This window comes from Chiloscyllium plagiosum, unplaced genomic scaffold, assembly GCF_037043375.1.
Source record: "Chiloscyllium plagiosum isolate Xiang-an unplaced genomic scaffold, Cpla_swu_hap1 HiC_scaffold_8, whole genome shotgun sequence".
In the NCBI taxonomy this organism is placed as follows: domain Eukaryota; kingdom Metazoa; phylum Chordata; class Chondrichthyes; order Orectolobiformes; family Hemiscylliidae; genus Chiloscyllium; species Chiloscyllium plagiosum.
In genome coordinates this window covers 105,418,356-105,432,767 of record NW_028270146.1, presented here as the reverse complement: position 1 = coordinate 105,432,767, position 14,412 = coordinate 105,418,356, and the positions used below count along the sequence as shown (strand labels likewise).

Here is a 14,412-nt window from a genome sequence, read left to right as displayed (position 1 = left end):
CTACAATTCTAGAAGCTCTTTTTAATATTTACCCTGTCAAGATCCCTAAGGATCTCATGTGCTTCTACTAAGATACTTTTACCCTTCTAAAACTTCAACAGATACAAGCCTAGCCTGTTTAGCCTTTCCTCAACTGTCAACCCCCCCCCCCCTTATTCCTTAGCATCTTGGTCTAGTCAGAGCAGGTGCTGCTTCCAGCACATTTTCATCCAACCTTAAATAAGATATTTAAGGCGGCAGCACGGTGGCACAGTGGTTAGCACTGCTGCCTCACAGCGCCAGAGACCCGGGTTCAATTCCTGACTCAGGCGACTGACTGTGTGGAGTTTGCACACTCTCCCCGTGTCTGCGTGGGTTTCCTCCGGGTGCTCCGGTTTCCTCCCACAGTCCAAAAGATGTGCGGGTCAGGTGAATTGGCTATGCTAAATTGCCCATAGTGTTAGGTTAAAGGGGTAAATGTAGGGGTATGGGTGGGTTGCGCTTCGGCGGGTCGGTGTGGACTTGTTGGGCCGAAGGGCCTGTTTCCACACTGTAATGTAATCTAATCTCAAAATAAGATGACCAGTACTTTTACAGCACTCCAGATGCAGTCTCACCAGTTCCTTCTATAAATAACTGAAGCATTCCCACTTTTTTATTAAGACAGCCCTGCCTCACAATAAATGATAAATGTTCTACTAGCTTTCCAGTTATGCATTTTGTTTTTGTAACTTATCTTTTCTGGTTGCTTTGAAGGAGTAGGAAGTTCCGCAGTGAATGCTGAGAGCATCCTGTCACTTTTAGAAAAGCTAAGATGTGTCCCTCAATTAGATGCCCAGAAGGATATGATTATCTGGACTCTGCAGGTCTGTATTGAAATGGGAGCAACAAATTGTGTTGAATTTCAATCAGTGTTTCTGTTTTGAAATGTGTGAAACTCAGATTGATCAGTTTTAATCGGGCAAGGATATTAGTGGTTGTGTAACCAAGGAGATTGGATGGTGGCAGTTTGGCCATGGTTTAAATGGGTGGTGAAGCAAAGTCATGAGGCTGAATGGCTTCCTTCAGTTCTGATATCCCTTTCTCGAAGAAGTTTGTATATAATGGTCTTTGATTAAAGCATTAATGTCAGACTCCTGAAAAGGAGTCTGTGGGCTCAATTTTTATGCCTTTCCAGGCCAGAAATTTTAACCAATAATTTCTTGAAAACCCTTTCACTCCAAAAGGTAGTTTTGTAGTCAGTCTAAATCTTTGTGGAAGGAATGGTCTGTCTGAACATTCATAATTTTCATAATTTAAACCATTTCTTTGTGTGTGATTTCACTGGCATTGATGCAGCCAAGATATTGCCTGTGGCGGCCTAAAACTAGATCAATTACATTGAGGAGTGAAATAAAGAAGCAGAATTTTCACACAATGGATGGTGGAAATCCCAAAATGCTCTGTGTGCTGGAGGTCAGTTGAATATTCAGCACTCAATCGATAGATTTTATTCACTGAGGGTAACAAAGAATTCTAAGTAAAGGTGCATAAATAATTGAGATCAGCCATGATTGAATGATGGATTATGCTTGAGAGACTAAATAGTCTGCTGCTGTTCCTTGACTCAAATTGTTGGAGGTTTATTTGACTGTTTAATCGTTCTGCCCAAATAAATTGATGTGAAGTGGCTTTGTTTTTAGATTAGATTAGATTCCCTACAGTGTGGAAATAGACCCTTCGGCACAACAAGTCCACACCGACCCTCCGAAGAGTAACTCACCCAGACCCATTTCCCTCTGACTAATGGACCCTAACAGGATGGGCAATTTAGCATGGCCAATTCACCTGACCTGCACATCTTTGGACTGTGGGAGGAAACTGGAGCACCCGGAGGAAACCCACGCACTTGGGGAGAATGTGCAAACTCCACACAGTCAGTCACCCAAGGCTGGAATCGAACCTGGGACCCGAGTGCCATGAGGGAGTAGTGCTAACCACTGAGCCACCGTGCCGCCCAGCATTACTCCACCCCATTTAGATTCTTATTTTTAAATTAATCTCTGTCAGCCTTGTCATCTTTAGCAAGCTGTAATACCTTGGTTTTGAGCATTTAATTGCCAAATGAAGTTAGTTTATGCACGTTGTCTTCAATTTATTGCAATTTTCCTCAGTGTGAACTAACCCTCCCAATTTTGTCTTAATCCCAAATTTTCATTTGTCATTTTGCTTTGAAAATCTAAATAGTTAATTGTCAATAACAACAATACCAATACTGATCTTTGGGATTCCCACCTTCCACCTTCTGCCACCCTGGCTTACCTTTTACCATCTAATCTCAGCTTTCTGTCTCTTAACCCAGTTGTTCGTGTTGGTTGCTATGGTTCTGCATGCTTACTCAAAGGTTTGTTATGTGGAAGCCTATCGCAGGTCTTTTACAACGATAGGGTCATATTACATCTGATGACCTGTGTGAGAAAATGTCAAACTGTAGATAAACATTGGTAGTCTTGGCATAGACTAGATTAGAATCCTTACAATTTGGAAACAGGCCACTTGGCCCAATGAGTCCAAAAGACCCTCCGAAGAGTAACCCACCCAGACCCAATTCTCTGACCCTAACTAATGCACCTAACCTACACATTCCTGAATACTGTGGGTAATTTAGCATGGCCAATTCACCTAGCCTGCACATCTTTGGATTGTGGGAGGAAGCCCACAAGGGCATGGGGCAAATGCACAAACTCGAGACAGTCGTCTGAGGCTGGAATTGAACCTGGGTTCTTGGCGCTGTGAGGCAGCAGTGCTAACCACTGAGCCACCTGCATCTAAACAACTCTGTTATGTTGAAGGTGGAAAGGAAATGGAACTGAAGGAAAGCTTAAAAAGTGGTCACTGATATTTTTAAAGTCTGTAGGCAAACATTACATTTGAAAAAAAAAAGGTTTTGAATGCACAAACGTTCTATATCTATATGTTTCAGATGTTTGAAGCTGTGAAAAAGCTGAGGGAGAAATCAAGTCCATGTTCAGCAACAGAAGCAGCCAGTCAAAAGACACATGAGGTACTGGCATTTTCAATAGTTTTTCTTTTTTAATTTAAGTGTTGTTACAAGTATATAATATTTACTGTATGTCTGTGAATGAAGTCTTTGGATGAGATCTGTTAACTAGCTACCCTCTGAGTTCAAAACTAGTGATCAACGGGATGAAGAAACCTAACACTAGGATTATGAACAGTTTTAGGTTTCAGCAAGGGCCTGTGATAATACTTTCACCTCTCCATTGGAAAGCTCCAATCCAAAGTTCGAAAAGCACAACCTGAATTGGTACCTTCAGTGCAGTAGGAAGAGAGTGATCCCCTGATTGAGGTGCTCTCTTTTGGTTGAGAAGTTAAACCAAAAAACCATCTCTCCAGATGGACATGAATGATCATTTGGCAAATCCAATAAAAGAGCACGTTAACTAAAGCCAGTGTCCTGGCTGATATTTGTCCCTTATCCAACAGCACCAAAACAGATTATATCATCATCATCACGTTGCTTTGTTGTGAAACTTTGTTGTTCACAAATTGGCTGCCACCGTTTCCACATTACACTTGGACAGTCATTCACTTGCAATGGATTTTTGGGCATACAGAGGTTTTGAAAGGCTGAAAGAAAGTTTTTCATTCTATTGCAGACTACACAGGACGAAGATAAAGCTGAGCGTAAACGGAAAGCAGAGGCTGCCAAATTATATCGGCAGAAGATTATGGCACAGATGTCTGCGATGCAGAAAAACTTCATTGAATCAAACAAGCACCTATACGAGAAGGCGACAGAAGCACCAAAACAAGAGACAGTTAGGACTGAAGTAGATAGGTATGTAGCTGGTAGAGCCAGTGCAAGACCACTTAAATTTATTCAAAGTGTGTACTGTTGACCAGAAGCAATAACAAAACAATAACAAGCAACCAATCTGATACTGTTCATTTTATTGGCTGCTGAAATTTAAAGTCTGTCTGCCTAATCAAGCCCCTCCCATAATTTTTAATTACCTCTATCTGACATACTCTTCGTCATCTTTTGTGGAGAAAAGAACTACAGTTTGATTTCCAGACACTTGAGTATCCTCTATTCTGCTAATGACTTTGAGGTTTTTTTTCTGCATTTCCTCTCCTAATTTAATATTCTTTTTGTAGTATGGAGACCAGAGCTATACACTGTCATCTACTCAAGGTGCTGCATAAATTAAACATTCCCTGACTATTCTTATATTTTGCTCCTTTGCAAATAAGCCCTGATACCTTGCTTGCAATCTTTATGGCCTTAATGAGCATTAACAACTTGTATTTAGAGTTATAGAGTACAGCATTGAAATAGACCCTTTGGTCCAACTCGTCCATGCCAACCAGATATCCTAACTTCCTCATGTCCCATTTGCCAGCATTTGGCCTGTATCCCTCTAAACACTTCATATTCATATACCCATCCAGATGCCTTTTAAATAGTATAATTGTACCAGCTTCCACCACTTCCTCTGGCAGCTCCTTCCATAACCTATGCCCTCTCGTTTTGGACTCCACTACTCTGGGAAAAGACTTTGACTATTCACACTGTCCATGCTCCTCATAATTTCATAAACCCCTCTATCAGGTCACCTGACATAACCTCCTTTGCTGTCCCCTTCATAACCCATTTTGGTGTCATCTACAAATTTACTAACCATACCTCCTATATTCACATCTAATTCATTTATATAAATGACAAAAAGCAGTGGACGCAGCACACCGCTAGTCACAGGCCTCCAGTTCGAAAAGCAACCCTCCACCACCACCACCCTCTTCTGTCTTTAGACAATTTTCTATCTAAATGGTTAGTTCTTCCTGTATATTGTGTGGGTCTAACCTTGTTAACTAGTCTACCATGTGGAACCTTGTTGAATGCCTTAGTGAAGTCCAAATAGTCAACGGCAACCACACTGCCTTCATCAGTCCTCTTTGTCACTCTTCAAAAAAACTCCATCAAGTTAATGAGACACGATTTTCCACACACAAAGCCAAGTTGTTGGATTGAATTCCCTAATCCCTAGGGACTTCCAAATACATGTAAATCCTATCCCTCTTTATCCCATCCAACAACTTGCCCATCACTGATGTGAGGCTCACTGGTCTATAGTTCTCTGCCTTTTCCTTGCTGCATTTCTTAAATAATGGCACCATGTTAGCCAACCTCCATTTAGAAGCGGCACCTCACCTGTGGCTATTAATGATACAAATATTATTACAGGGGGGCCCAAAAATCACTTCCCTGGCTTCCACTTAGCTCTGTTTAATTTGCCTTGTGAAATAATAGGTATTTTGCAATGTCCTTCACTTCATTATATCCCAGCACCTGCACCACATCTCACCAATCCTCCCTGAAATTCAGTATCATCTGCGAACTTTGACAATAGAGCTCCTATTCTGGAGTCCAAACAATTTCTGCACACAGTAAACACCAAATCAACTGCATGGAACACAACACTTCCTTTCAATCTTAAAAACGTCACCCTATTCCTACCTTCTGGATCCTGTTTCATGCTCATCCATTTGGTCGCCTGGATGTCCTACAATAGTTTATAGGGCATCATGTTGTTCCACCCTATAATTGTTTCTATCACACTTTTTTAACAAAAAAAAGAGCAGAGCATTTAGCGCACAGCCTGTCTTTAAGTGTCACTTGAAAGCATGATACTGGAGAGCATCTTGTACCCTAAACCTTGACTCTGTTTTTCTGAGGTGCTTAATTTAAATGCATAAGCCACTAATTGCAGCACTTTATAAAAGTATATATAATTTTGACATGGTGTCCTTTAACTTCTCATGTCTGAAATCTGGAATTCAATCCATCTGATCCTTCTGGGAATGAAAGGTATCTTTCTCTCATAACTGCCAGGTTCCTGTATAAAGTGAGCACTGAAAAATTTGAGTCAGCAATGCAAGAGCTAAAGAAAAATTGCTTTGTTCTGCAAAAAGCAAGTGGCCAAATCATATTAGTGGTGTGTCCAGGCTACATTTGTTTGGTGATCTCATCTTGAGCACCCAGTGAAATGGTTCTCAAATCAGTGGAAAGTCTGCTATTTCCAGAACTCCCGAGATTATAAAAAGGTCTCAGCAGATTGGAAACATGTAATGCTGCTAGTCATGAAAGGAGAAAGAAATCAATCAGTTAGTCCCAACATTTGTCATTGCGAAAATGCTAGAATCACTTAAGGAAGGACATTTAGAAAATCATAATGCAATCATCGGGCAAAGTCAACAGTGTTTTGTGAAAGAAAAGTACTATTTGACAACTTTGAGGATGTGGCAGCCAGGGTAGTAAAGGGAAACTAGTAAATATGGTTTATTTAGGTTTCCAAAAGGTGCCATTAAACAAGTTGACTATGTAAGACAGGAGTCAAAAAGTGTGGTGCTGGAAAAGCACAGTCGGTCAGGCAGCATCCAAGGACCAGGAAAGTTGACGTTTCGAGCGTAAGCTCTTCATCCGGAATGTACGGAGGGGCCCAAGGAGGCTTAAGAGATAAATGAAAGGGGGGTGGAACTGGGGAGAAAGTGAGGTCTGCAGATGCTGGAGATCAGAGCTGAAAATGTGTTGCTGGAAAAGCGCAGCAGGTCAGGCAGCATCCAGGGAACAGGAGAATCGACGTTTCGGGCATAAACCCTTCTTCAGGAATGAGGAAAGTTTGTCCAGCAGGCTAAGCGCAGCAGGTCAGGCAGCATCCAGGGAACAGGAGAATCGACGTTTCGGGCATAAGCCCTTCTTCAGGAATGAGGAAAGTTTGTCCAGCAGGCTAAGATAAAAGGTAGGGAGGAGGGACTTGGGGGAGGGGCATCGGAAATGCGATAGGTGGAAAGAGATCAAGGTGAGGGTGATAGGTCAGACTGGGGTGGGGGCGGTTTAGTGGTCTCTGGATTAACACTACAGTGGTGATAAAGCTAGGCCATCATTTCCTTTGTAATTATACAGATGAGGTCATGTGCTTGGTTTAAAAGAAATCGTCTTGTTCCAAGGAGCAGAGGTCATGGGTTTTCCTGTTGAAACACTGGCTTGACATCACCAGATCATGTGTCGTGACAGTAAAGTCAAAAGCAAGAAGGAAAGAATATGGTAAACAAGAACGGTTTATGCTGAAGTAATAAATCTCCCTTTTAGATTAGTCTGAGGAGTCTTGTTTTTTCTTACAGTATTACAAATGCTGAGGATCCTGGTGTGGCATTGGGACCGATGCAAGGTGCGACAGCTGCTGAGAAAATAATACTGATCTGCATTTTATGTCAGGAAGAGCAGGAAGTGAAAACTGATGAAATGGCCATGGTCCTAGCAGCTTGTGTTCAGAGATCCACAGCGCTGTCAAAAAGTAGATCTCGAACCATAACAAACTTAGGAGGTAAAACTCAAAGAAATTTGCTTTAATGCGTACTTCTGTTGAAACTGTCATCTAATTTGAAATTTCATTCAGTTACTGACACAACAACTATTCAAGATTTCTCTGGACCAAATTATTTGCTGGCATCAGGTAGGGTCATAAGACATAGGAGCAGATGTAGGCCATTCAGCCTATTGACACTGCTGTGCCATTCAATGAGATTGTGGCTGTCTGATAATCTTCAACTTCATTTTCCAAACTTTACTCTCTAAACCTGGATTCCCTTGCTGATTAAAAATCTGTCTATCTCAGCCTTGAATATACTTAATGACCCAGCCTCAACAGCATTCTGCAGTAAAGAATTCCATAGATTCTGTACCCTCTGAGAAAAGAAATTCCTCCTCATCTTGATACTGAATAGACAATAGGTAATAAATAGGAACAAAGAGAGGTTATCTTCAGAATTCGGTGCAGAAGCAAATGATGTCACATGCAAACACATTGATCCTGTTCTGAGGCCCTGCTTATTGACTCACTTCCATAATAATAAAGCATCATGATTGTTCATACCAGTGTTCTGTGCTATAAAGTTATATGCTAAGCCACAACTGTTTCACTCCCTGTGATTTTCTGATTTCAGTTGTGTAGTCAAGGATGTGGAGTTTTGGTGTGCCCCTTGTAGCTAGGTGAGACGTGTACCTGACTTCCATTCCCAAAACCTTCACTGTTTGACATTAATACAGCGTACAAGGTGGAAAAGAATCCTGCTGCACACTAATAACATCTGTCAACTTAAGCACAAAATTTTAAATAGTTTATGTGGTGATGAGTGGATGCAAACCATCTGTGTAATATTTAGCAAGGGTTATATTATGGTGATCTTGCATTTGAGAAATCTGTCATGGTCAGTTGGTCATTGGCATCACTGGATATTTCCTGACAGAAATTAAAACATAAAATTAGCATTATAAACTTTGGCGTAGCATGATAATTATGTATAGAGTACTTTTCCCTTTGAGTAGGATAAAATCCAAGCTGAGTACCTGTTCCATATGCTGAGTACCCCAGAGTTGTAATTGCCTTGTTAGGGTTTGTTCATTCACAACACTGACCTTTTAAGAAGAATGTGGCATTTAATTCATAAGTCTGAAAGTTCTTGTCTGCGCCATTTAGGAATATTTTGAGATAACGTATTTCCTGGGGTGAGTTGTTTTATCTGAATGAGCGCTAAAATCTGTGTAGTCATAACTAAGTGCTTTGTTTCCAAACTCCAGAGCACAATATCAAAGAATGCCAAAAACCAACACAATGTTTTTGTCGTAGAAGAAGATGACAGTGAAGTTAGGAAGCTGTTTTCAGCAGCTGAGGGCAGAAGTCCAGAAGGCTATTTTATCTGCCTCACGCGAGAGTTAAGGGTATCTCCTTGTGGCTGGGGAAGAATTTGGATGTAAGAGGAAATAGATCCAGTGATCATGGTCCACATCAATACTGACGGTACCATAGGACCAGTAAAGAGGCTCTACTGGAGGAATATTGATAGTTTGGAGCTAAATTAAAAAGCAGAATCTCATGGGTAATGATCTCTGGATTATTACCTAAACCGCAAACAAATTGACATCGGGTAAGTAAAGCCAGAATTGAATGCCGGAAGAAGTGTTTTGATTCACAGTACTAGCCAGTACTGAAGAAAGAGAGGAACAGTGTTGTTGAGGGGTTGCATATATCTGAACAACACTGGGACCAGTGACCTGGAATGCTATAACTGGAATTGGTGAAGAGGACCTTAAGTAGTTATACAGAGGGCAAGTAGTTATGGGCAGCACAGTGGCTCAGTGGTTAGTATTGCTGCCTCACAGCGCCAGGGACTCTGGTTCAATTCCCGCCTCAGTCGACTGACTGTGTGGAATTTGCACATTCTCTCAGTGTCTATGTGGGTTCCGCCGGGTGCTCCGGTTTCCTCCCATAGTTCAAAGATGTGCAGGTAAGGTGAATTGGCTGTGCTAAATTGCCTGTAGTACGAGGTGCATTATTTAGGGGTAAATGTAGGGGAACGGGGAATGGGTGGGTTGCTCTTTGGAGGGTCAGTGTGGACTTGTTAGGCCGTAGGGCCTGTTTCCACACTGTCAGTAATCCTCTTAAAAAAAAATCAAATTACCATGGCTAGAGATTAATGACTCAGTGAAAAAAAAACATCATCATCTTCTTAAATCGGAGACCAAGGCCTTGTGGTATTATTGCTGGACTATTAATCCAGGTAAAGTTTGGGAATCAAGTTCAAATCTTACCATTACAAATGGAATTAAGAGTCTGATGACCATGAAACTATTGTCAATTGTCATAAAAACCCATCTGGTTCACAAATGTCCTTCAGAAAAGAAAATCTGCTGTCCTTACCTGGTGTGGCCTACATGTGAATCCAGACCCACAGCAATGTGGTTGACTTTCAACTGCCCTCTGAATTGACCTAGAAAATCGCTCAGTTTTAACAATCACTAAGAAGTCTCAAAATAGAAATGAAACCAGAGTACCAGCTGGCATCAACCTGGAAGCATAACTAACCATGGCAAAGATAGCCCTGTAGACCTTGCAAAGCCCTCCTTACTAACATCTGGGGGCTAGTGCCAAAATCTGGAGAGCTCTCTCACAGATCAGCTCAAGCCTAACAGCTAGATGCACTGGACACTGCAACAGCTATGGGTCCTGACAACATTCAGTCAATAATACTGAAGATTTGTGTTCTAGAACTTGCTGCACTCCTAATCAAGCTTTTCCAGTACAGCTACAGCTGACAATGGGGGGGAAAAAGCCCAGGTATATCCTGCACACAAGAACATGACAAATCCAATCCAGTCAATTATTGCCCCCTCAGTCTGCCCTTAACCATCAGTGAAGTGATAGGAGATATTATCAACAGTGTTATCAAACAGCAATAACCTGCTCAGTGGGTTCCGTCACAGCCATTCAGCTCCTGACCTCATTATAGTGTAAATGGACAGAGCAGCTGAATTCCAGAGGTGAGGTGACAGTGACTGCCATGAAATCCAGGAACGAGTGTAGCATCAAGGAGCCCTAGCAAAACTGGAGAAAATGGGAATTAAGGGTAAAATTCCCCTGCTTGGAGTCATATCTGGCACATAGGAAAATGACTGCGGTTATTGGACATCAGTCATCTCAGCTCAAAGGCATCTTTGTAAAATTTCTTCAGGGTAATGTCCTAGGTTGAATCATTAATCTCTAGCAATGGTAATTCAATGTATTCAAGGCTAAGTTGGACAGATTTTGATTTTAAAGGGAGTTAAGCATTTTGGAGCCAGGCAGGAAAGTGAATTTTAGGTCATGATCATCAAAGCAATGGAATGTTGGAACACATTCAGAGAGCAAAGTGGCCTACCCCTGCTCCTATTTCTTAAATCGTAAGCACGTGAAAGTGTAATTGGTGCAATGTGCTACTACATCTGGGAGCTTTTTGGTATTCAGTTAACAGTATGCACATACTATAATCGAATCAAGCAGAGTCAGCATACCTCCATGAATGAAAGAGCAATTGTGTCTGATTACTTGAAGAGTTTTTCAAAGAAGTCTTAACCGGAGTGAATTGAAGGGAACCAGTAGATGTATTTGGAATTCTGAAATTTGTTTGACAAAGTACCTCATGAAAAGTTGAGTCGTAAGTTAAGAATCCATGGTGTTGGAGGTAATAATTTGGCATGGATAGAGATTTGGCTAATGGGCAGTAAAGAACAAGTGGGTTATTTTTCCAGGTTGGCGACTGTGATCCATTGGGGCTCCACAGGGATCAGTGCTAGGATTACAGCTGTTTACAATATTTATTAGTGATTTGGCGAATGAAGGAAGTGAATATACTAAAGCCAAATTTGCAGAAGACACAAAAATAGATGGAAAGACAGGTTGCGAGAGGGATGCAAGCAGTTTACAGAGAGATATTGATAAGTTAAATAAATGGGCACAATGTTAGCAAATGGAGTATAATGTTGGAAAATGTGAAGTTCCTTTTGAAAGGGAGGACAAAAGAACAGTCTAATTTAAGTGGAAGAAAGCTGCCACATGGGAAGACTTGAGGGAACTTGTACACAAAACACAGAAAGTTGATACGCACGGGCAACAGGTAATCAGGAAGGCTGATGGAATGTTGGCCTTTATTTCAAGGGGGTTGGAATATAGAGTAGGGACATCATACTGCAACTTTATAAAATGCTGATGAGATCACACCTGGAGTACTGAGTAGTTTTGGTCCCCTTACCTAAGGAAAATATTATGTCATTGGAAGCAGTTCAGAGGGATTTCACTTGGATGATACCTGGTATGGAGGGATTGTCTTATGCCAAAGCCTTAACAGGTTGGCACTCCACTCACTGGAGTTTAGAAGAATGAGAGGTGTCTCATTGTGAAATATGGGATTCTTAAAGAGTTTGATGAGTTAAATGCTGAGGTGATGTTTCCCTTCATGAGAGAGTCCAGGACCAGAGGGCCTGGTCTCGGAATAAAGGGATGGCAGTTTAAGACTAAGACGAAAAGGAATTTCTCTCAGGGATTAAGTTTTTTAAAAATCACATGACGCTGGGTAATCGTCCAATAGGTTTATTTGGAAGCTTTCAGAGTACGACTCCTTCATTAGGTAGCTAGTAAGGTAGGACACACAATTTATTTTGAAGATCAAAGTGTTATACAAATGACACTTAGCATTGTGAGTCTTTGGAGCTCCTTTCCACAGAGTGATGTGGGAGCAGAGTCCTTATGTATAGTTAAGGCTGAGGTAGATTACTGATATTAGTTATCTAATGTAGATTAATATAGATTACGATATAGTCAAGGAAGCAAGGATTACGGGGAAAAGGCATGAAAGTGGAAGTGAGGAATGTTAGATCAGTCGTGATCCTATTGAATGGTGGAGCCAGCTTGAGGGGCTGAACAGCCTACTCTTCATATTTCTTATGGTGTTATGCAATGTGAGTACTTTTTGGGCATTTATTAAGAGTTAAGAAAAATGTGGGCAAGAATTCAAATAAATTTCATATAATAAAATCATTTACTTAAGCCTATCCTTCTGTTTTTCAGAAAAATTATACTTTGTTGATGACCTCCAAATGAGGTGACTAGTTTCTTTTTAAATGTTGTTTCTATTCTCATGATGCATTGGTTTTGCCTTTATTATTTGGGAATGTGTTGTTCAGGCCCAGCCACACTGCTTGCATATTTAGATAGAGCAGTTGTGCTTTTGAGACTAAGATATACTTCTTATAGAAGGATACCAAGGGTTTATTGGTCCACTGCTACACACAGCACATAACAGAAATTTGTTCTCTGGAAAGGCTGTTGTTGCTGAGGCAATTGAAATGCTCAGGACTCTGATTGGTAATTCTAACTGAATGGTGGAACAGGCAAGGTGCTGAATGGTCTGCTTCAGTTCCACTGTTTGGGGGAAAGACTATCACAGTACCTTTAGAATGATCAGTGGTTTTATCTGAGGGGTGTTCTCTTATTTTGACATATCTCATTTCCTTGTTCACTTTAGATGACTGTGACCCGCTAATCATGCACCCTGACCTAGGCTGCGGTACGCATGTAGGAAGCTGTGGCCATGTGATGCATGCCAGCTGCTGGCAGAAGTAAGTTAATATGTGAGTGTACAGTATTTGTTTATCATTTGTTCTTCAGTGGTGCTTGATGTGTAATTTGGTTTGCTGACAATGAATACTCACCATATTAACTAGACACTGAAGTAATTTTGACGTCTAGGATATTTGTTTCACTGCAGAAGTTAGGGCACTGCCATTAAAAATTTCAACAGATTTATTGGAAGCACGAGCTTTCAGAGCACTGCTCCTTCATCAGGTGGTTGTACACGCAACAGAGCAATGCTCCGAAAGCTAGTACTTCCAAATAAACCTGTTGGACTATAACCTGGTGTTGTGTGATTTTTAAACTTTGTACACCCCAGTCCAACACCGGCACCTCCAAATCATTAAAAATTTCCACTCTGATCCATCTGCACATGAGCAGTTGGACCCATGACATCACACTGTTGGTGAAACACACTCAGTGGTGTGAAGGCTGTGCAGCTCTTGAACATCTTCAAAAGCTGACACTGTTTTAAACCGTTGCAGACCATAAGCTGTCTTTGCTCTAGCTTCGGGCCATTATCTGTGAAAAGCCAATAGTCTTCATTGCCAATGATTTGCTATAATTTGGTAGTTAGTTAGTAATTTGAGCATGGTTAAAAATAACCTCCTGCTAGAAAATTAAAGGAAGTGCTGAAATTAGGTATATAGAGCACAACAAAGGGATAGGTCAGTGAAGTACATAAGGTCAATTTAAAACACAGAAGTAGATCTGTACAAAATTGCAAATCCAGTGACCAGTTTGAAGCTTACTCTCGAGGATTTCTCCCCCAATGTACTCTAACTACTTTGGACCTGGGGACATTACTTACATTTATGTTGCTACTGGATACAAGTTTAAAAGCCACACTCTGATTTTGTTCGTGGCCCTTCGAGCAGTGTTGTTTCCCACAAAAGCAACCTCTTACATTTATTTTTGTACAAACGTGGGCATCACTGGCAAGGCTAGCATTTGTTGTGCGTCCCTAGTCGCTGTTGAGCTAATTAACTTCCCAGGCCATTTCAGAGAGCTCTTGAATCAACCACATTGCTGTGGGTCTTGTGCCATGTGGAAGCTCGGCCAGGTGAGGACAGTCGATTTCCTTCTCTAAAGGACATTGGAGAACCAGACGTAATCTTATTACAATTGACAATGGTTACATGGTCACTGTTAACTTTTTTTTTTAAGAGGAGAGGTGATAGCCCAGTGGTATTATCACGAGACTATTAATCCAGAAATTCAGGTTCAAATCTTGTCATGGCAGATGGTGGAATTCAAATTCAGTACTGATCTGGTTTTGTGAATCTGCTGATGACCATAAAATCATTGTTTTTCCAACAATTATTGGAAAAACTCATCGGTTCATTCATGTCCTTCAGGGAAGGAAGTCTGCCATCCTCACCTGGTCTGGCCTACATGTGACTCCAGACCCATAGCAATATGATCA

General features: G+C 41.2%; 1 protein-coding gene across 1 annotated transcript in view; it reads left to right on the top strand.

Annotated features, from left to right (window-relative positions):
- Nucleotides 1–14,412, top strand: part of ubr1 (ubiquitin protein ligase E3 component n-recognin 1) — a 215,675-nt gene that overhangs the window by 133,405 nt on the left and 67,858 nt on the right. The window contains exons 27-31 of the mRNA XM_043698391.2: nucleotides 736–845; nucleotides 2,942–3,022; nucleotides 3,639–3,820; nucleotides 7,165–7,367; nucleotides 12,880–12,973. Of these exons, the coding sequence (XP_043554326.2) occupies nucleotides 736–845; nucleotides 2,942–3,022; nucleotides 3,639–3,820; nucleotides 7,165–7,367; nucleotides 12,880–12,973 (670 nt within the window). The remainder of the gene's footprint in view (nucleotides 1–735; nucleotides 846–2,941; nucleotides 3,023–3,638; nucleotides 3,821–7,164; nucleotides 7,368–12,879; nucleotides 12,974–14,412) is intronic.